This window comes from Megascapheus bottae, chromosome 9, assembly GCF_031878675.1.
Source record: "Megascapheus bottae isolate mThoBot1 chromosome 9, mThoBot2.hap1, whole genome shotgun sequence".
NCBI classification, from domain to species: Eukaryota; Metazoa; Chordata; class Mammalia; order Rodentia; family Geomyidae; genus Megascapheus; species Megascapheus bottae.
Genome location: NC_143517.1, coordinates 334,170 through 358,127, shown reverse-complemented (window position 1 = coordinate 358,127; position 23,958 = coordinate 334,170). Strand labels below are relative to the sequence as shown.

The 23,958-nt window shown below is 35.0% G+C and overlaps 1 protein-coding gene across 1 annotated transcript in view; it reads left to right on the top strand.

The window, feature by feature from the left end:
* The window catches only part of LOC150058669 (coiled-coil domain-containing protein 7-like), a 263,512-nt gene that overhangs the window by 76,299 nt on the left and 163,255 nt on the right, over positions 1–23,958 (top strand). The window contains exons 13-17 of the mRNA XM_090339663.1: positions 3,948–4,009; positions 4,795–4,828; positions 9,768–9,833; positions 12,921–13,001; positions 17,497–17,534. Coding sequence (XP_090195789.1) covers positions 3,948–4,009; positions 4,795–4,828; positions 9,768–9,833; positions 12,921–13,001; positions 17,497–17,534 — 281 coding nt within the window. The remainder of the gene's footprint in view (positions 1–3,947; positions 4,010–4,794; positions 4,829–9,767; positions 9,834–12,920; positions 13,002–17,496; positions 17,535–23,958) is intronic.

Genomic DNA, 23,958 nt, shown 5'->3' with positions numbered 1-23,958 from the left:
CCTCCCTCATCTAGTTTCCCCCCAAGTTGTAAAATTCATTTCCAGAATAACGTGTTTCAAGTATCACTGCTACATTATTTCTCCCTTTGTCTTTTTTTCTCACAATTTTGTTGTTCCCCTTCCCTTCACTAATTGAGATAAATGTATATACAATACACAGCACATCAAAATTAAGTACAGTGACCACAGGAGTAAGCCATAGGGGAAAAGTAAACAAAAGAATTAAGAACTCACTTCACATAGTACATTAAAAAAACATACACACACAAAGAAAAGCCTCTTGTGTCCATATCTTGGAGTTCATCTCACTTAGCATCATCTTATAAGGTCATATATGCATAGCTACTGATCTACTGTGACCCTCTGGTAGGACAATCAGACATATTAAATAATGCAAATGAAGGAAACCATGGAATCTGTGTTTCTTTGGTTCTCATGTGCAGATTAGTTTGTATCTTGAGGTAGTTTTACTTATATTGTTATAAATTTGGAAAAAGGTTTAAACAATCAGCATGAACTAAAATAAGTGGAAGGAATATTAAACGTCATATTTGTAGTTATTAAAGGAAGGGCAAATGGACATGATGAATGAAGGTGAGTATGGTAAATAGACAAGTATGAGGCTGAGTGGCAAAGTACAGTGAGCCTGATTAGGGTACATTGTACATTTGTGGACATGTTACAATGAAACCCTCTTATACAACCAATTAATAGCAATAAAAATGTGGAAAATGCTAACGTTCCAAATTCCCCCCCCCACACAAGACTCAAAAATCTCAAAAAATACTTGAGAAATATTTTATTGTAATAAATAAAGTTGAAAGCCAAAGTTTTTTTGGAGTTCCTGTGGGTTTTTATTGAGATAGAAAAAAAAAACCCCAAGATTTTACCACCATTTTTTTTGAACCTTTAGACCCTGGTCCATATATGTGTACATAAAACAAAACACATCCCAATGAAAACAGAGCCCCACTGGAACATTTGCCAATTAACACAAAGCTAATTTTCCCTTTCCCCGAAATGGTTTCAGAATTTTGAGTTCCCACTGCTCCTCCAAGTGGAACTGGTCCCTGTGGAGAGGGACATCAGAATTTCCTCCCATTTTGCTAAACAAAAACTACATTTTTAAAGTTTATTCCAAAAACGGGAAGTAATTTTGTTTTATCCAAACACCCCTCCCTAACCACCACTGGTTAAAATACAGCAGACTGTATATCAGTTGCTCAGCACTACCCCCGCCCCTGCCCTACCCTGCCCAGCACTGTCTACTGGAAAATTTAAATAAACTTCTGTTGGACTCTGTCAACTGCGGAGGGCGGAGTCCAGGCGTCCTTCCCCTGACCTCTTAAACTGTTACAACCTTTGGACATTTAACTCGTCACACTGAAGATGAGTTTCTACAGCAGAGAGAAGTTGATTTTCTTTGGGAGTTTTACAAAACTATCTAAAAGCCAAACATTTTTATGAAGATGGAGAATATATTCAGGTCTAAGACTACCTAAGAACAAAATGTGATTCTAGATACATATTTTAAGTGCATGGTTTATAAAGTGCTTATAATTTCTTTGATCCTCCCTCTAAATTAAGGAAAGTTATAGCTGTCATTCTTAAAAAAAATAAAAAAAAACAAAGAAAAGAAAATGAAACAAGAATTTCATCAAATTGGAGAAAAAACTCTGATAATTTCTCCAAATATTTACTTCTCTACTTTTCTTTCAATCACACATTATGATTAAAAGCATATTAGTTAATTCAAAATCATTCTACAACCCCATAATGACATTCTATAAATAAATAAATTAATAAATTACCCAGTCCTGGGGTTTGAACTCAGGGTCTGGTCACTGTCTTTGAGCTTTTTTAAGGCTGGCCCTCTGCTACGGCACCACTTTCAGCTTTTTCTGTGTATGTGGTACTGAGGAATCAAACCCAGAGTTACTTGTGCATGCTAAGCAAGCATTCTACCACTAGGCAAGGGTCAGCCTGTGTTTTATTCTTTTCTCCTTATATTATGTTTAGGAGTTGTGGTTATTCTTTGTTTGTTTGTTTGTTTGTTTTTGTGAGTCAAGGGGCTTGAACTCCCAACCTGGGTGTTGTCCCTGAGCTCTTCAGCTCAAGGCTACCACCCTACCCTTGAGCCAGCCCCACTTCCCATTTTCTACTGATTAATTGGAGATAAGAGTCTCATGGTTTGTAGTTCCCTGGCTGGCTTTGAACTGTGATCCCCATCTCAGCCTTCTGAGTAGCAAGGACTACAGGCATGAGCCACCTGCAGGGCTTGTAATTCTTTTTAAATTTAAACTTTATTATAAAGGTGGTAAACAGATGGGTTACAGTTGCAGAAGTAAGGTAATGAGTATATCTCCTGTTGAACAGTGTCACCTGCTACCTCATTTTCTCCCATTTTTTTCTCTGTGGTTGTCATTATATAGTAGTTATTTTTTTTAAAGAAAATCAAACTCAGCTTTAGGTTGGACTACTTTTATGAATAACAAGTGTATTAAAATTTATTGTTATTTTGAATTGCAATATTTTCTGAGTAATTGTTTCATTTCATGTTTATATTGTCATGAGTTTGCATTCCAGCAGATTTTGTATAGATTGTAAATTGCATCCTAAAATAGAAAATAACCACAGAATAGACTCATTGCAACTTATTAAGCTCACATGAAATATAATGCAATTTTCAATTTGCTCTAATTTCAAGTATAAAATAATCATCATTAAATAAACATAGTAATGTATATATCCACTATTTGATAAGCACAGATGAAGTGATTATGTATGTGAGATCAGATGTGGCTACACAGAAATCCTCTCTTAAACAAAGACTATTTTAAATCCTGTGTTCAGTTGTCCTGAGATACTTGCTTCAAGATGCAAATTATGTGCAAAATATTTCACAATTTGAGTATAATTTAAAATTGTTTTTAATTTAAAATTTGGTTTTCAGTATTCAAAAACACTAATTACATTAGAAAGTAACTATACATTTTAATTACCAAAATTAATTTAATTGTCAGTAATCATCCTTTCAATGTACAGTAAATCATAAGCTACAGCTATCCATGCTCACTTTGAGAAATAAAAATTCAGTTTTTCTTGTAAAAAGCAGGGATATGGATCACAATAGCTCAAATGTTGTGCACATAAGGTCATATAGGATGAGACTATATGAAATGAACTCTAGGACATGGAAACAAGAGGTTTATCTTTGTGATTGTTGTTCTTAATGTACTGTTATTTCCTTTGTCTTTTTCCCCCCTATGGTTAATCTCATATGGTTACTGTATCTGATTTTGTTACCTGGTAGAGTGTATATATGTTTGTTTGTTTATTTGAAATAGGGAAGGGAAAGTGGGAAACAAGATGATTATGAGGGAATGAGGGAGGGAAATGGGAACAAAAACATGAGAAGGCGTATTAATGTATTAATATGTAAGAAGTAATGCACCCACTACCTGAGGAATGTAACTATAGCCTCCCTCTATACATTACCCTGACAATAAATTTTTTTTAAAAGCAGGGATGGATTTTGCCAAATTTGTACATATTCTAAATCATTTAATTATGCAAAGCTGCATATTACTTTTTCTATTCTTGTAAATAAATTTGATAAAGCCATTTTGTGCACTTAACTGTAGGCATTCTTTCATGCATTTGCGCACTGAGATGAATTTCAGAAAGCAATTTGCTCATTAAAGAACAGGTGACTATAATTTATTACAGAAAGACTGTCATATAGAATATAGTAACATAATACAATTTACATTCAGTATTGCATAGCTACAAAACATTCAATCTATAGCCTTTGTTTTGCTTTGCATTTGGCAGATAGTTTTTTTGAGATAGAGTAATTTTCAAAGAAAAATATGGAAATCGTGGTGGTATATTATATATTTTACTCTAATTACCTGTATCATCCATTTCTTTCTGGCAAAAATAAGATTATGAAGAAAAAAAAAGGTGGAAAAGTGAAGAAAAAAACGCCATCTCAGGCCTCAAAATGGTAAGATACAAAGATTCATAATGTTCTTCCTTGATAACTCATAACAAATGACTCTGTAAACTTACCTTATTTGAAGATATTCTACAAATATAAAAATTTTAAAAACTTAGTATTATAAAAATAGGGTATAATTATGGAAAAAAGCTAAACAAGATAAAATATTAGAGAAGACTTAGCAGCAATAGGCATTTGAATAATAAACTGAAATAAGTCTCTGAATAATTATTTACTTTAGTTCCTCAATCACCTAATAAATATTCTATGATCTGAGAACTCCCCAAATAAAATATCCTGAAAAAGTTTTTACTCTAGTTCTTAACTGTAATTATTTTGCTAAAGCAAGTATTTTTATGTTATGAATAATTTTATTAAGTAATTATTGATACTAGTATTATAAGTTTTGTTTTTGAAATTGACTTGATTACATTTTAATATAAAACATGAATTTATATAGAAGCTAATATTTCAATCTTTATATTTTAATATAAATTCTAGAAAGAAATTAATTGAATATGTTATTTGATCTCTGACTTAAAGAAGAAAAATAGAAAGAAAAGGTAATCATTGTAGTTTGAAAATCTCAGTCAAATTTGTAGTTTTATCATGCCAAAGAAAGTTTATTTGGGAAAAAATATTCAGTTGTGTGTAAGTTAAATAACACAGCTTTAAAATAATTTCTTCAAAAATTGTATTATTTTATAAAAGTTTAAAATTGTCTTCAAGAAACAGAAATGGTTATATATTTTCAAATATTATAAAACATTTTTAAATATTTTTACTTACAGGAGGATAGTGCCAGAAGATTTTCTTCAGCTTCAAGTAAAATACATTTTGAGTCTCTTTCTTTCTCTTTCTTACTTTCTCATCCCTCTGTCTTACAGCTATAGTTTTTAATATGTATGAATCACACACATTAATGAAATTACCTGCGGCAATTCTACACAAAAATAAATTCTACTCACTTCACCCAAGCCCCTATCACTCTCCTAAAGATTCTCCCTTTCTTAGCTTTAGCTTTTTACCATTAAATAATGTTTGCTTATTTTAAGCAGGCTTTATCAGGTTTAGGAATGTTTTGTATATTCCTAGATTCTTCAGAGTTGTGTTTTTTTTTTTTTTCCCCAGTTCTGGGCTTAAGCCAGGCTAGAGCTCTACCACTTGAGCCTCAGCACCCCTTCCGGCTTTTTTCTATGTATGTGGTACCTTATAGGAATCAAACCTGGGACTTCCTGCATGCTAGGCAAGCACTCTACCACTAGGCCAAACTTCCGGCCCCTCTTCAGAGTTTTTTTCTTCTTTTGTTGTTGCTGTGGGTCACGGGGCTTGAACTCAGCCTGAGCGTTGTCCCTGAGCTCTTCAGCTCAAGGTTAGCACCCTACCCTCGACCCACTTCCCATTTTCTAGAGATAAATTGGAGATAAGAGTTTCAGGTCCTTTTGTGCCCGCACTGGCTTTGAACCTTGATCCTCAGATCTCAGCCTCCTAAGTAGCTAGGGTTACAGTCGTGAGCCACCGCCCCTGGCTCGTTTAAACATTTCTGTGTTGGCTTTTTTGTTGAGGTTTAATTTTAGTCATTTGTGGTTTAACAGGATGCAAATGGGTAATATCAATTTTCTTAAATTTGCAGAGGTTTTTTTCTTTTTGTTTGCCTAGAAAAATTATATTTTGTTGCTATTGGGTGAAATGTTATGTAGATGTCTAATGTGCCCAGTTGATCCAGTTAATTGCAATGAACTCTCGTTTCTTTTCTGCATTTTTCTTCCTAGATGATCTATCGATTGGTGAAAATCGTGGGTTGAAATCTTCAATGATATATGTGCTTGAATCTATATGATTTGTTTTTAGGTCAACTAGAGATTGACAAAGTTGGGAGTATTACCATTTGGTGTGTAGATGTTAAGAATTGTTCTGTATTTCTGATAGAGTGTTCCTTTAATAATATGAAATATTAATAATATTGCCTATTCTAATTAGTTTTAATTTAACATATCCTTTATGAAATATTAGTATAGCTACCGTCCCATTTATTAGGGCTGTTTGCTTGAAAGATTGTTTCAGACTTTCTCCTTTAGAAGATATTTGTTTGGCAATTAGGTATGTCTCTCATAAACAGCAGATGATGGGTATTATCCTTTATATTCAACTAGCCAGTCAATGTCTTTTGATTGGAGAGTTGAGGCCATAATATTTAATGACTGGAGAGTTGAGGCCAATTTATGTTCCTTCCCACTTCGGAATTTTTTTTTCTGTTCTATGATTTTTATATGCTACGGTCTATTTTCTCTGTCTCTTTTGTAGTCATGTTGACCTTCTGTGTGCAGGACATTTTTAATGTCTTCTATAATGCTGGCTTACTGGTGAAAAATTGTTACAATTTTTATTATGGGATGGTTTTATTTGCTCTTCTGTTATGAATGAAAGCATCAAGCTTACTGGATACAGTATTCTCATTTGGTAGTTGTTTGCATTCTGTGCTACAGACCATTATGCCAAACCCTACTTGCCTTTAAGTTTTCTGTTATTCAAATACTTTTGCTTTTGAAAGTAATTAATAATTTCTCTCTCAATTTTGAGTAATTAAAATGTATTGTCTGTGTGCCCATTTTGATCACCTGGTATTGGGAACTTCTTTTCTGTGCTGTTGGGTGCTCTGAATGCCTTTTGTATTTAAATAGACATTTCTTTTTTAATATTTGAAAGATTTCTGTTACATTTCTGTCAAATTTATTTCCCATGTCCTTACTTGTCTGCTCCTCTCCTCCCACAATTATTATCAGATATTTGAGTCCTAAAATTCTTGCAAACTCTTTTCCTTCTTACATTTTTATATATTTGCCTCCTCATTATTTATTTATGGTGTCTCAAAACCCCACGTCTGTGTTCCATGTCATCTGTTCCAGAAGCTTTCTGCATTATTTTTTAATTGATCTGCATTGTGTTTTGGTCATTTTCTGCAATTTAATCTCCTTACTAAAGTCTTTTTTCAGGTCTTGTATTGACTTTTCACTACTGTAAATGTGTGGCTGTTTTTTTCATTGGATTCTTTTGCAATCTCATGGAATTAACTTATCTTTTCTTTTTTGTTCTTCATTAATTTGTTCCTTAGTCTTTGATTTTTCCCATTACATTCATGAAATATTTTGCAGTCGTTTTCTATCTTTTCATCAAGTATTTTTATTAGTCGATCTTTGAGTCCAGTATATCATGCTACCTCTAGATCACTAACTTTTTGTTCTTTTATTGTGAATTTTATTGTGAATTTTATTGTGAATTTTATTTCCTTAATTTCTTATACCACTTGCCATGTAGTATCTAGATCCTGAGCACTTCTCCTTGCTTCTTGAAGCCTTCCTGGAAAGCTGGTTTATTGCTGTAGCTTGGACAGTTCTCTGGGTTGGGGTGCCAACAGTCAGTTTATGTCCCTGATAACTCAAAGCTTAGCTGAAAGCTGATCTATCTGCTACTGTGGCCTGGGCAGCTCTCTAGGGTTAGAATGCAGTTCTTTCTTCCTGCTTCAGCTTCCTCATCCACCAATTTATGACCTGGATTGCAGGATTTCATACCCATTCTTCTCCATGGACTCATGGAGGTGATGAGCAGGTTACTTACAGGTGTCACATATTCACACTACCTCCATCCTGAATTTCTCTTGTGACACAGCACTGAATCTCGAGGTGTCTCCAATCTTTTTTCAATATTAAATTTAATATGTTATATGAGTCACTCAACTTACTAAGAAGATAGATCTTGCTATTTCAATTGCAAACTGGCTGAAACTGGAAATTGCAATCCAGGTAAGTACACCTCAATAGACAGGACTCTTTGGTCATCCTGTACTCTTATGTACTTTCATGGGTATGTATTTTTATTTTGGTGCAAATAAATCCTGCCACACTTCTGTTCACTTATTCCTGAATTATTTTTTTCCCAAGACCAGGAAACTTGATTCATTTTTTTAAATTGTATTTTATTGTTGGGAATAATATATAGAGGGCTTACAGTTACATTTGTCAGGTAGTAGGTACATTAGTTTTCATTGATGCCCCTTCTGATTCATTTTTAATCAGTCTCCTGATCAGTTGCAAATCCATTATTGTTGCTATTGGGAAAGTGCCAAGATGGCCTTGATTTTCCATCTTGGCTAATCTAGTCTAATTAACATAATTTTCAGATTTTATGTAATCTAAATGAAGGTTATTAACTCAAAGTAAGCATCTACTTAACATCTGCAATTTTATCATCTGGACATAAGACAAAAAAATTTTACTACATAAAATTTTAGAAAATGTTAAGTATTTATTTTAGTATCCCATACATCTAGGGTACACATCTAGGTATACCCTAGATGTAATTATTATTATGATTATATCTTTAGAAGAGAGAACTTAGAAGTGTAGTATAAATGAGCCACACTTTCCCAGTTACAAAGTATATACTGATTGGAAAAGATAGTCCAATGAACTTTTCTTTTTATTGATGAGGCTAAAACAGGTAAAATATAAGCTCAAATATAAATTTAAATTTAGCTATTTTTTTCAAGACTCATTATTCTAAAGTGACTGTACCTTTGTTTTGTCTCCCTAGGCATAAAGATAAAGTTTTTTAAAGACACTTTTTGTTGGAATTCTTTATTATTCTCCAAACTGTGAGACCTACAATGAAAATGTGAACAGAAATAGTAATTACATTCTGTAAAATCAATGGAATAACTTTTCTTAACGATTTTATTAACATGGTTTTTTTTACATCATATTTCAGATGTCACATTTAACAAACAAGTATTCAAGTAGGGATTCTCCATATATGATCACTGGCACATAGATTTTAGAACATAATTAAATTAAGCTGAGGATTTGTATGTCATAAATACATATCAATCTACATAATATAACATTTTTTGTGGGTCATGGGGCTAGAAGTCTGGGCCTGGGTGATGTCCCTGAGCTCTTCAGCTCAAGGCTACCGCCCTACTCCTAGATGTGCAGCTCCACTTCCCCTTTGTAGTGATTAAATGAAGATAAGACTCTCAGGTTGTTTAATGCCTGGTCTGGCTTTCAACCATAATCTTTTGATCTCAGCCTCCTGAGTAGCTAGGATTATAGATGTGAGCCACTGTGCCCACAAAGCTTTTTTTTTTTTTTTTTTTTTTGCTCAAGGCTAGCGGTCTGCCACTTGAGCTACAGCACCAGTTCTTGCTTTTTCTGTTTATATGGTACTGAGGAATCCAACCCAAGGCTTTGTGTGTGCTAGGAAATCACTTTACCACTAGGCCACACATCTGGCCCTTGGTTTTTCTTCCCCTTTGGAAACATACTGGACTCCGTTATTTTCAACATACTCAACATAAAAGATGAATACCTTGAAGTAACTAAGTACGAGGAATTACAAAACAGCATGGATTTCAATATAAAAGTAACAGTATGAGGATAGACATGAAATAAAATCTATTTCAGAAATTCACTGTTTAGTCATAATAGAAGATTTGGATAAATGAATCAGTAGTATATTAACTAAGATGAATGATATCAGTATTCTTTATTGCCCAGAATAGGACTGGAGGCTTATTTCCAATTCTGAAAGCAGTGAAAAGCTGTAATTTTAATCACTATCCATCATTTAATTTGAGGAGTGTACAAATAAATATGTATGTTCAAATCATCATCTGGACCACTTACAGATTTTGCAAAATAATAGTAAAAGTAAAAGTTTCAATACTCTAAAACAAATACACTTTTTCCCTCTTTTTGTTACTTTCTAGAAAGAAGCAGATGATCTGAAAGTGGAGAACAAAAACCTTAAGGATAAACTTCAAAATGCCTTATTGGTAAATTATACCATATTTCTTGGGAATGCTTATAAATTAATAAGAAATACATAGATATTTCAGTGTTTCAATGAGTAATATAGTTGTATAAATGAATATATATTATACAATGTGAGTTTTTAAAGGTTATTTTTTTGTGTGGGCCAGGGAGCTTGGACTCAGCCTGGGCACTGCCCCTGAGCTCTTTAGCTCAAGGCTACCGAACTACCTTGGAGTCACAGCCCCACTTCAAATTTCTGGAGGTTAGCTAGAGATATGAGTCTCAGTCCTTTTGTGCCCAGGCTAGCTTTGAACCTTGATCCTCAGATCTCAGCCTCCTGAGTTGCTAGGATTACAGGAGTGAGCCACAGCCCCCAACATAAAGTCTTTTTACTTAAACTACTATAGCAATAAAATAGAATATTCATTAGTATAGATAGAGTAATCTGGAAAAAATGAATTTCCATATTTAAATTATACATTCTATTTCAGGGATAGACATTTAAATTAAAAATAAAATCTAAGTCATTCAATTAAGGTGGAGCTAAATGAGGAGATTAACTATTAGTGCTCTTTTTCAATTTTTACCTAAAATAAGCAACAAAGAAATAGTTATAGAGCTATTCATATAGACACAAAATATCACTCTTTCATGTTATATAATTTATGTAGGCTAAAGAATATAAGATTGATGTCTAATGCTATTAGTGATGCAACTTAAAATGTGATATGTGGTAATATAGTATGTATTTAAGAGTGGAATAAAAAGTAGAAAAACATACTATATATAACAAACAACCTATGATACTTGTTATACATCCAGTTGGCTAAGGTCTGAAGGTCACAGTTCAACAGAAAAATCTCTCGGATTTATATCTGAAAAATTAGCAGCAGGGCAGAACTCAAGGCATGGCTCAAGTTGTATAGTACCAGTCATGAATGAAAAACCCTAGGGAAACTTAGCCATGAGTGCAAGCCCCAATACCAGTACAGAAACAAATATTTTATTTCATGAAAATAATGATTTATGAATGATTATTTAATTACTTAGTTCAGAAAATGTTGGGGGTTTTAGTGCTCCTCGTGCCCTGACCCACAGGAGTGATAAGGAGAACACGCCCCGACTAAGACTAGACCCAGAAAGGTCAGGGCCGACTGGCTACTTTCACCCAGCCCTCCCTCTCCAGAGGGAAGGCACAGACGCCCCAAGGAGACTGCCACAGCAGAAACTTGTTTATTGGGAAAGTACAAGGGGCTAAAGTAAGATGCAGGAGACTATCAACATAAAGGTGAGCAGGACAAGGGGAGGTAGGTGCGGTCAGAGAGGGCGGGCCGTTGGGGCCAACCCATGAGTTTGAGGTAGCCTTATTTTACATCACAAACCACAGGGGACAGGCAGGTCGGCCCAGTTTCCTAATGTGACATTCCCCACAAGAAAACATAACACAAAAGAGAATTCAGTACATTTAGCACAAAATCAGAATTCTTTCATGAAAAAAGAATAATGCATTATAAAGTTGGTCTTCAAATATGAAAATTGACAGTATATCAATTTACCATAGTTTCAAATTGTTATATATCCTGAAATTATTTGGGCATAACAAAAATCATTATGCAGAGAAAAGGATCCGATAAGAAGACAAAAATTGAAACTGATTTATTCAAATAAACAATGCACTGTGTAAAAGTTTCATAATTAAAGTATTAAAATTTTAGTCTTGGTAATGAACAGAAACATTTGAATGAGTATAATAATTACGATTTTATAATATTTTAAATTTTAAAGAATTTCATGAAGTATAAAATATTCAGACTAAGTAGATTTTGGAGAGAATATTCAATTTTCCCTTTCACAAAATAATCCAAATACTGACATAGTTATTTAAAATCTTAAAATGACAAATAAATGTTGGTAATATAAGGATAAAAATGATCTTGGTCAAAGCAACACTTCTAAACAATACACCGAAGAATTAATGAGGGTCTCTTTAATTTTAAAGCTTTTATCCTAAACAAATAATGTTATAAAGACCAAAAAGTATTTATAAAATTTGTATATGACAATATTTACAAACGTATATTAAAAAAAACAAAAAGAGCTTTCCTCTGAAATACACACACACGGCACATCTAGGAAAGTCATAACTCAGAAAAACATGTGGCCAATAAATGTAGGCATCTACTCTCACTAATTACCAAGTGTAAACAATTTTAAATAACAGAATTTCTATTGTAAATACTTGTTTTAATAGAAATTTGAGGAACATATACATTGAATATTTGTGAATGTGAGATGACATGAGAAATTTTATGTATACTGTTATTATAATTATTGCTATGGATAATTTTCAAAAAGAAAATATATAAAGTCTCAGAAAATATAGCCATTTCATTAAATAAGTCTACCCTAAAACCTTACAAAGAGGAAAATTTGTACATGCTTTACTAATATTTGTGATATTTGAATAGTAAAACTTTTAAAATGTTCTTACGTTTTCCGTCAGCTATTTATTTTTGTCATAGAAATATATCAATGTAAAAAACAAATACATCAATGTGGCATTTAACAAAAATAGCATTTATGATATATATAGATATATATATATATAGCATGGCTCAATATAAATGAAATTAAAAAATATATATTAGCTATATTACAAATAATTGAAGAGATCAAAATAAAATATTAGTAGTGATATTTTTACATTTGGTTATAGTACTCATTTTCTTCTATATATTTCTTTATAAAAGTTGTGGTCTAAAGAAATCTTTCATTTTGGTATAATTATTTGTTTTGCATATTTTTATTTTTGATATTGTGGATATTAGTTTTCCTGTTTGTAATAATTTCTAGTCTTGCCATTCTTGCAGCAACTGATTGAAGTTCTGAGTAAAACTCCTAAAATGAGAGAATTAATTTTGTACAACTTCTAATGTTATGTATGAAGCTGTTAAACAATTATACCAATGATTTTCTTTAGCTTTTTTTTTAGAAAATAAAATTTGAGGGGAAATATAGTAATAAATACATTTAGATTTTTGAAAGGTTGTAGTATTGGGAATAAGATGTCAGCAGTAATGACTGACCCACTGTTCTCTTAAAAATAGGAATCCGATATGAATAAGAGACAACTTGACTATGTTCTAACACAGCAGATGGAATATCTTCTAAGTGACTCAAAGAGCAAGGTATCAGTGCAAATGGATGCTAGTAAAATAAAATGTTGAGGAGACATATCATTTAGGAGAGACTCAAAAACAGCATTTATTTCACCCTCATTTAGACAAATGACAAATGATCAAATCCTTGAACTATTAGAGGTACTGTAGTAATCTGTGATACATTTACTTGTTTTTTTTTTTAATCTTTACTCACACACCTCCACTTCTGACTTTTTGCTGGTTAGTTGGATGTAAGAGTCTTATGGTCCTTCAAAGGAACATAAGCTCAATGGTTTCCCTCATTTGTCATAATCAGTAGAAACCTTGTGCTCTCCTAGCAGAGATTTGCAATAGAGCAAAACCTAGATACATAAGGCCATATAGTATGACACTAAATGAAAGGACCTCTAGGATATAGAAACAAAAGCCATATAATGATTGTTGTCCTTGATGTACTATGTTACCTCTCATCTTTTTTGCTGTCCCTTGGATATCTCATATTATTACAGTATCTCACTTTGTTATCTGATATATTGAATATATTTGTATTTGGTTATTTGAAATTGGATAGGGAAGGGGGGAAAACAAGATAAGGGGTAGGTGTGGGGGGGGAGGGAAATAGGGACCAAGATATGAGAAAGGGTATCAATGAATTAATGCACCTTTTATCTGGTGAATATAGTGTAACCCTGCTATTTATTACAATAAAATATATATGAAAAAAAGAGTCTTATGGTGTTTTCTGCTTGGGATGTTTTTCAACATCAGTATTCAGATATCTGCCATCCAAGTGATTGGATTATAGTCATTAGCCACCAGAGTCCAGACTTATCTATTAATTTTGAATGATTTAACGATATAAGATTTGAAAGCTAGATAAGTTTGGATTTCAAAGACCAAAAATATTCTGAACAAAATTAATTGTAAATGGAAAATCATGTGGAAAAATACTTAAAATCCTTTATTTTCTGTTTTTTGTTGCTGTGCAGTAGTTTCAGAAGCTTTCTATTTTTACGAAGGGTTTTCTTCAAATTTGTTTTGCTTTGGGAGATTTAATACATTCCTCACATTGAAGCTCTTTGTTTAATTTGTTTCTAGGCCCCAAATATGTGTACATTACACATGTGTGGGCACACAGCCCGTAGACACACGCACACACACACACAACACACACACACAGAGGCACACACGCATGAAGGTATGTGCACAAATACATAACTAACTCTGCTTTTGCTACATTTAGCTTTGCTAACTCCATGGAACATATTATTATCATCAGTACCCTTTGAACTATTGATTAAACCAATGACTTTCCTTAATTTCCTCCAACTAGTAAATAAAAATGATGGTATGAGCATAGACAAAAAAGTGTGTAGATATCTATATTGTGGCAGGCAAATGTCACAGAAAACAATGCTTGACATACACCTTCTTAAAAACTAAAAGCTGAAATGAATGAACATTAATTTAGGTGCATGGGTGTGAGAGACAGGGGATGGAAACAACCAATCTTAGAAATGACATCTCATAGCTGAGCACAATGGCTCCTGCTTTGAAGCCAGCAAAACCAGGATAGTATATGAGACTCTTTATCTTCAATAAACTACTCAGAAAAAGTCAGAAATGGTGTTGTGGCTCAAGTGGCAGAGCACTAGCCTTGAGCACAAAGAGGTAAGAGGTTCAGGGACAGTACCCAGGCCCTGAGTTCAAGCCTCACAATTGATGGCAACAACAATAACAACAACAACAACAACACACACGTGCACAAAGAAATGAAATCTCATTACTTTTGTCATATTCATTCAGAGATGGAGAAACTTTCTGTGTGAAGAGTCACTAGAATATTTCTAACATCATTTTCAGGACACATAAGATTTGCACAATAGGCAGATGGACAGCAACAACTGACAAGAGCCTTGCAAAGAGTTTTCTCATCAAGTATCAAATAATTTGGGGCCTTTCTATGGCCTGGTGGCTGAATGTTTCTCAGCTGTTCAAGACTCTTATTTTCTTATTGTAGAAGTATTCATTATGACAAGACCATACCTGCTATCTTTCTGGGAGCCATTTTCCTAGGCTTTCTAGCACAAACAGATTTGTAGGAGTTTATAAAAACTTCTGAATTTTGTGATAAATAAAGTTTTTGTTCTTCAATATTCAGAAAATGAAGGAGCACTGGAAAGATTTTGGGCAAAGGAGGAATAATAGGTGATCTCTCTTTTTAAAATAATTACATATTAGTAAGGTAGATGGATTATACTATCAGTCCTCTAGTTCAAAAGGCTTGTGCATATGATAAATATAACTTTATTTCATGTTTTCTTTTCTACCATAACACTCCCATATTTTATGGTAACCTTAGCTGACTATGATGCTCACCTTATTGTTAGTGTATTTTTGAGCTCTCAGACCTAGGCTTTTTACCAGTTGCTAGATTATTTTGCAGTGTAACTTGACTTTGTAGAAATCTAAAATCTAAAAGGAGAAAAAATATTTATATCAGTATTACAGGATTTAAAAGATCTATCATATTTATCTTGATATTTTAGAAAAATAGTTAATTTTTGGCTGGGAGTTTAGCCTAGTGGTAGAGTGCTTGCCTAGCATGTACAAAGACCTGGGTTCGATTCCTAGGAACCACATACATAGAAGAAAGCCATAAATGGTGCTGTGGCTCCAGTGGTAGAGCTCTAGCCTTGAGAAAGCCCAAGGGCAGTGCGCAGGCCCTGAATTCAAGGCCCAGGACTGGCAAAAAAAGTTCATTTTTAAAGTTTTCATTTCAGAGAACTAAACTATAGGAAATGATAAAATTATTTTTGTTAGTAACTGAACAAAATCATTTACAAATAATTAGTAGTGAGTTATAGTTACTCATCAGAATACAGTGGAGATAAAATGAGCTATTTGAAGCCAATTTTTTCAGGTAAGAAAGGTAAGGTAACTTTAATAATTAATTTTGGGTACTTTCCTTTGCAACCTTTAAAGCATTCATACTTTTTGTTTTTTAATATATTTTTATTGTAATTAATAGGAGGGTTACATTATATTCACCAGATAGAAGGTGCGTTATTCAGTTTTTGTATATAATGAGTAAGGATATATTACTTCGCTTTTAATTTTAGATTAAATTTGTTTCCATAGACTTTGTCACAATAGTATATAGCTGAGACTCACAGTATACATACACAATTTATGGGAAAACTGTTCTTTTCCTCATGCTAATAGTTTAAGGAAATTCAACGTAGAGAGAAAAAATTATGAAGACACTATGGCATATGAAATATTTGCTATGATATTATGTGACCCAAGATGCCACAGCATACTCATACTGCTGTTAGAAAAGAATATAGAAAGGAATTGAGCAATTTTCATTTAGTAAGCTGAAAGTAGTACATATATCATGTTCTGTTGGTAACAATTTGCTACAGAAAAGAACTTTGAAATGTAGAATAACAATGTACCTAACGGAAAAACATAAGTCTGGGAAACATTCAGAAATCTTTATTTCAGGTGAGTAAATTTAAGCCATTTTATTTCTGTATAAAAGAAATAAAGTTGAATTTCAGGATGAGTGTAAAATCAAGAATCAATATTTGTGCTATAGAAAAATACCTGTTACTGTTCAGAAGAGAAAGCTATTAATATAACTATAATTTTGAGATCACAGGCATCATAAAATGTTTTATTATACATGTTAATAAATGTATTTTAGAATATATTAATATACATTTAAAATTTTAATAAAGTTTAAAAGCACTAAGAAGTTAGGAAACTATATATATAATATAATCACTTCAAAAATAATATTTAATGGAATTAGACTTATAATAGTTCAGTTTACAATACTTTTTATTATGTGAAAAAGTAAACTATTATGCTCATAAATGAGAAATAATTTTACAATCTAATCTATTGCATTTCTCTTATTTTATTTTCTTCATATTTTTATTGTAATTAATAGAAGGGTTACATCATATTCACCAGGTAGAAGGTACATTACTTCACGTACATTGATACCCTTTCTCATGTCATGGTCCCCATTTCCTGCCCCCCCGTCCCCCCGCCACTCATGTTGTTTTCCCCCTTCCCTATCCAATTTCAAATAACCAATCAAGCATATATCCAATATATCAGATAACAAGGTGAAATACCATAACAATATGAGATAACCAAGGGACAGCAAAAGAGATGAGAGGTAACATAGTACATCAAGGACAACAATCACTCATTATGTGGCTTTTGTTTCTATATCCCAGAGGTCCTTTCATTTAGCATCATACTATATGGCCTTATGTATCTACGTTTTGCTCTATTGCAAATCTCTGCTATGAGAGCACAAGGTTTCTACTGATTATGAAATAATCTATTGCATTTCTTTTAATGTCAAAACATCATAATTTCTTAGGTTTTAAAATGTCTTGTTCTTAGGAATATTATAAAGACTATTTCAAGTGTCTTTAAAGTTTTTATTAATATTTTTATGGGAGTATTTTATATATTTCTGTTTAATATTATGTTACAGGTATCATCTGTTCAAATGGAAGCAACAACAGAAGGAAGGTAAGAACTCTTAAGTTCTCTTCTTTCATAATTTTATCAGTTCTTACATTTCAATGACAAAAATAGCAAATTCATCACGTGACTAAAATTAGATTTATATCTTTGCTTACAATATTTAGACTTTTTGTTTTGATTTGAAGTGTTTGAGCAGCTTTGAGTTTCTTACTTTGCTTGCTTATTTGTACTCTATCACTTGAATCAAGCCTCCAGCTCTACTTTATAATGGTTATTAAAGATGGGGAGTGGCCAGCTTTTCTGCCCCAGTTATCTTAGAACCATAATCTGAATCTGAGCTTTCTGAATAGCTAGGATTATAGACATGAGCAGCAGTGCTGGCTACAATATTGTAATCTTATCACCAAAAGCATAATGTATTCATCCTAGTGATTTGGGGATGGGGATACAGAACTTTATGCATGATAGAAAAACATTCTACATACGAGGTATGATGAAGCCACTTCTTGATTTTCAGTATTTTTCAGGTAGTTATTCACATTTTTTTACTGGGTAAGCATCAGACCATGATCCTCCTTCTTCTTGTAGAGCTGGAATCAGAAATATACAACTGTATATAATTTGTTAAGATTGGATCTCATTTTTTTTAGGCTGGCCAGATATTTGGACTAATATCTAGGCAGAAGCTCTCACACAAGGCATAAAACTAATTTTAAATAGAAAATGTTCTAAATATCAAAGAGAGCAGAATTATGGTGTAGTCAAAAGATAAAAACACAAAAATAATTTTAATTCTGATCCAGTGCTAAAATATAACCATACTTAGTGTTTATTTTCTAATGTTATCAAACACATTTCCAGATAATAAGGAACTGACTTTTATTTTGCATCCAGTTATCATCAGGATATGAGAGCTATCTAGGTCTTATTTACTAGGTCTTATCTTACTTAAAACACTTCATACATACATGCATGTGAATGTATATAAATGATTGAACTCGTTGAGTTAGCCAGAAACATTTATGGTTTTCATTAGTCTCTTTTCTTGATATCTTTTTAATTGATACTTAATATATTGTTATTGTATATAGTTCTATATATGTTTTTTGCCAGTCCTGGGGTTTGAACTCAGGGTCTGGGCACTGTCCTTAGGTTTTTCTCAGGGCTAATTCTCTACCATTTGAATCACAGCACCATGTCCATCATTTTCTATGTATTTAGTACTGAGAAATTGAAACTGGGGCTTTGTGCATGGTAGGCAAACACTCTACCACTAGACCATCTCGTGGCCCATTGCTGTGTTTTTATAGCAAAGTACAGACATTGAAAATGTTGAAAGGCTAGTAATTTACCTATTAGGAAAAAGAAAATGATACTTGATATATTGAACATTTAGTTACTATTTTTGAAATTGAAAGATGATTTAAATTTATTTGATAAAAGAGAAAGATGGGCCGAGATAATAGGGATGCTGCCTAGCTCTCTCCCACAAAAAGAGAGAAACAGGGAATCCCATGAGCCAACTACCTTAAGAAATCCACAACAACAGAAGAAGCAATGGAGGACTCAAACCGGAAAAGAAATCTGGAGAAGGACTCAAACCGGAAAAGAAATCCAGATAAAGCTTACATCCAACTTTCTCAAAGAATGTCAAATGCGAGGACCCCTCCCTTCCCCTCACCGCTGGCTCCAAGCTGGAAAAGCTGCGGCGGAGGGCTCCGAGCTGGGCAGCCCTGACTGCTGCAGAAATCAGCATAGGACTGGGCCAGCAAGCAGCAGAAGCCAGACGCGGGAACCAACGCAGACCAGAACAGCAAGCAGTAGAACCCAGATGTGGACCACAGGTGGTGGCTGAGTTCCGAGGGGAGTGAATGATTCTCCAACACCGAAGACCAGCCCAGAGCCAAACTCAGAGGAGTGCGTAGCGCAGCGGGTCCCCAAACCCATCGGGAAAGCAGAGCTGGTGCTGAGCTATACAACTTAACTCAGACCCCTCCACCCCACCCAAGAAAGACTGGCAAGGACAAGGGGGCAAGGAATTTAGAATCCTGTCCCTTCCCTCAACAGCCCCCTGCCCCAGGCCATTGACTAGAGACTGACAGGCAGGTGGGCGCTAAGACCCAGCACCCCAGCAAGGGAGGCAGAGGTGTCCCAGCCCCCACTCTCCCAACAGCCTCCTCCCCCAGGCCTCTGACTGGAGACTGACAGGCAGGCAGGTGATAAAACCCAGCACCCCACCAAAGGGGACAGAGGTGTCCCTGTTACCACCCGCCCAACAGGTTCCTCTCCCAGGCCTTTGACCTGACACTGACAGGCGGGCCGGTTCTAAGACCCAGCACCCCACCAAAGGGGGTAGAGGTGTCCTAGCTCACCCGTACAACAGGTTGCTCTCCCAGGCCTTTGATTGAAGACTGACAGGAGGGTGGGCGCTAAGCCCTAGCACAACACCAAAGGGGGAAGAGGTATCCCAGCTCACCCGCCCAACAGGTTCTTCTCCCAGGCCACTGGATCCGAAGAGTTAGGGGTGCTGAGACCCCGCCTTCGAACACCAGGTGGGGTGTGCGGGAGTCTAGGAGGCAGCCCCTGTCTCCCTCAAATCTTGAGCTGGGCACCCTCCTGCTGGGAATCCCGAGCAAGACAGCACCAAGGCCCCCCCCACACACACAGTCACAGACTCTCTGACAAAGCTGCGGAAACACAGCAGGGAACTGAAGGACAGACCAGTAGCCAAGCTCGCCTTTTGAGAATCAGAAAGGTACGGTTCCGTCCTTGGAGCCCACGTCCTCACCTGGGCTCCACCCCGGGGAACAGAGCAGACACCAGCTGGTACAGAGTCCCGGAAACTCCCAAACTCCAGGCCATTGGCTGGGGGCCTGTCCCTGGAAACAGCACAAGAAAACAAACCATCTGCCCAGCGTGCTGAGACTGAAGCGCACAGACCCATCCCACCGCCCACTGAGAGGCCACTGGTTGGGCTGAAAGCAGCAGCACACAGCCTCTAGGAACAGGCCGAATACCAGGAAAAACTGCAAACTCTGACCTAGTCATAGAGGAATCAATTTGGCTGAGAATCACAGGTGTACACAGATTCCCAGAACCACCGGTCCCAATCCAAGTAAAGACTGCCACCTAGTGACCACAGAGCAAACTACAACAACAGTTCTCGATGCCTAGGAGAGCTCAAAGATGAATTACGACATACATAGATAATCAAAGTCTCACGCAAAGCCCAAAAGGAAACAAGAGCGAAGGGATGAGAGAGCTGTCACCATCCCAAGAAATGACACCTGAAGAGACAAGAAATATGACTCAAATCAAGGAGATGATTTTGGAAATGACTAACGAAATTAAGGCTGAATTCCAAAAACATAAGCAAGAAATTTCCAAGGAACTCTTTGAATTCAGAAGAGGAAGAAAAGTTCAATACCTTCTCAGAATACATGATCAGCTCAGTGTCCACACTTCAAGCAAAAATGGAGGCATCAAGCAGCAGATTGACTGAGATGGAGAATAGAACATCAGGAACAGAAGATAAAACACAAGGGCTGAAACAGAGAATCACTACCTTGGAAAAATCAGTCAGAATGCACCAGAAAGAATTCCAGGACCTGGCAGATGCAGCAAAGAATTCTAATCTTATTATAATAGGGATTGACGAGGGTGCAGAATTTCAGGACAAAGGAATGCAACCATTATTCACCAAAATCATAGCAGAGAACTTCCCCAACCACAAAAGGGAAAATACCCACACTATTGAAGGATTCAGGACTCCAAACAGGCAAGATCCTAGAAGGAAGTCATCTAGACATATCATCGTAAAGACAATAGGCCAGAATACCAAGGAATCTTAAATGCTGCAAAAACAAAGAAAGAGCTATACTACAATGGGAAGAAATGTCTAATTACAGCAGATCTCTCCACGCAAACCCTAAATGCAAGAAAAGCTTGGAAAAACATCATTCATGCCCTGAAGACCAACAACTGCCAACCCAGACTGATATATCCAGCAAAACTAGCATTTACATCTGATGGAGAAACAAGAATATTTCACTGCAAAGAGAAGCTTTACGAATACATGGCACACTAATCCAGCATTACAAAAAATATTAATTAATTGAGAACAAATTGTAGAACATCAAGAACCCCCATCAAGAAGCAAATATCTGTAATTCACTAAACACAAAAGGGGGAAAAAGACAGAAAGAAACTTAGAAGTAAAAATAAATAATGACAATGGACACTGACCACTTCTCCATAATTTCCTTAAATGTGAATGGGCTGAACAATCCAATCAAAAGACACAGAGCAGCAGACTGGATTGAGAAACACCACCCATCCATATGTCTGCCAAAGACAGAAACAAATTCCAAATAAAGGATGGAAACGAATTTTCCACTCCAATGCACCATGCAAAAAAGCAGGAGTAGCAATCTAAATCTCCGACAAAATTAACTTCTCAGTAAAACCAGTACATAAAGATAGAGATGGCCATTATATATTAGTAAAGGGTACAATCCATGCCCATAATATTACAGTTATAAACATTTACTCCCCCAACACGGGAGCACCCAAATTCCTCAAACAAACTCTCTTAGAATTACAGCACAAGATGGACTCAAACACAATCATCCTCAATACACCACTCTCAACAAATGACAGTCAACTTAATAAAAGTTAAGGAAAGGTACCATCGACTTAAATGACACCTTAGCCCAGCTGGGCTTAACAAATATACACAGAGTCTTCCACCCAACGGCAAACTTTTTACATTTCTCTTAGCAGCACATGGAACACACTCCAAAATAGATCATATAATAGTTCATACAGAAAACTTAAGCAGATACAAGAGGTCTGATATAATCCCATGCATTCTATCAGACCACAGCAGAGTCAGACTAATTCTGAATAATGCAGTCAAAGTCAAAAAACATTCAATAACTTGGAAACTGAACAACACCCTTCTGAATAACTCCTGGGTCGCAGATCTGATCAGAGAAGAAATTCAAAACTTCCTTGAATGTAATGACAATCAAGAGACATCACAAATGAACTTATGGGACACAGCAAAGGCAGTTCTAAGGAGCAAATTTGTTGCACTAGGAGCGCATATTCAAAAGACAGAAGAACATGAAAATAATCTAAAAAGGAAAATGAAACACCTAGAGGAGCAAGAAAAAGTTAATTCTAAAACAACTAGAAGGACAGAAATAAAAAAATAAAATAAAATATATATTGCAATAAGATCTCATATACAGAAAATGAATACATCAAAAAGTTGGTTCTTTGAAAGAGTCAACAAAATAGACCCCTGGCAAGATTAATAAAAAAAAAGGGAAAGGGGACACTCAAATAAACAAGATTGGAGACCCCACGGGAACAATCACAACTGATTCCCAAGAAATTCAGGCCATAATGAATAGGTACTACTAGATCCTATATTCAAAGAAACAAGAAAATCTAGCAGAAATGGATGATTTCTTAAATAAATATAGGCTACCCACACTGAACAACAATGAGGTAAACCATGAAATTGTGGAAGCAATCAGGGAAATGCCAACCAAAAAGATCCCAGGTCCAGATGGTTGCAACACAGAATTCTACAAGACTTTAAAAGATGAAATAACACCTATAATCTTGAAACTCCTGTAGAAACAGAAGGAGCAATACCAAACTCATTTTATGAACTTAATATTACTCTCATCCCCAAACCAGAGAAAGACCCAACAAAAAAAGAAAACTACAGACTTATCTCTCTAATTAACACAGACACAAAACTCCTCAATAAAATATTAGGCAACAGAATCCAGAAACAAATAGGAATAAGAGGTACATTCCTCAAAATAGTGAAAGCCATATATGAAAAACCTACAGCCAGTATTATATTAAATGGTGAAAGACGGGAACCATTCACCTTAAAATCAGGAACTAGACAGGGATGCCCACTCTCTCCACTTCTCTTCAATATAGTGCTGGAACCCTTAGCCAGAGCAATAAGGCAAGAAAAGGACATCAAAGGGATCCATATAGGGAAAGAAGAAATTAAACTATCCCTATTCGCAGATGACATGACCCTCTACTTGAGTGACCCAAAAAACTCCACTCCCAAACTTCTAGAATTAATAAACTGCTTTAGCAAAGGTGCAGGATAAAAACTAACCTACAGAAGTCAGTAGCCTTCTTGTACACCAACAATACACAAACAGAAGGCCAAATCAAGAAAGTGATCCCATTCACAATAGCCCCCCAAAGAATAAAATACTTAGGAATTAACTTAACCAAAGTTGTAAAGGAATTATTTAATGAAAACTATAAAAGCCTAACGAAAGAACTCAAAGAGGACACCAGGAAATGGAAAGACATCCCATGCTTATGGCTAGGGAGAACCAACATAGTGAAAATGGGTATACTGCCAAAATTGATACACAAATTCAATGCAATCCCCATTAAAATCCCAAAGACATGCTTTATG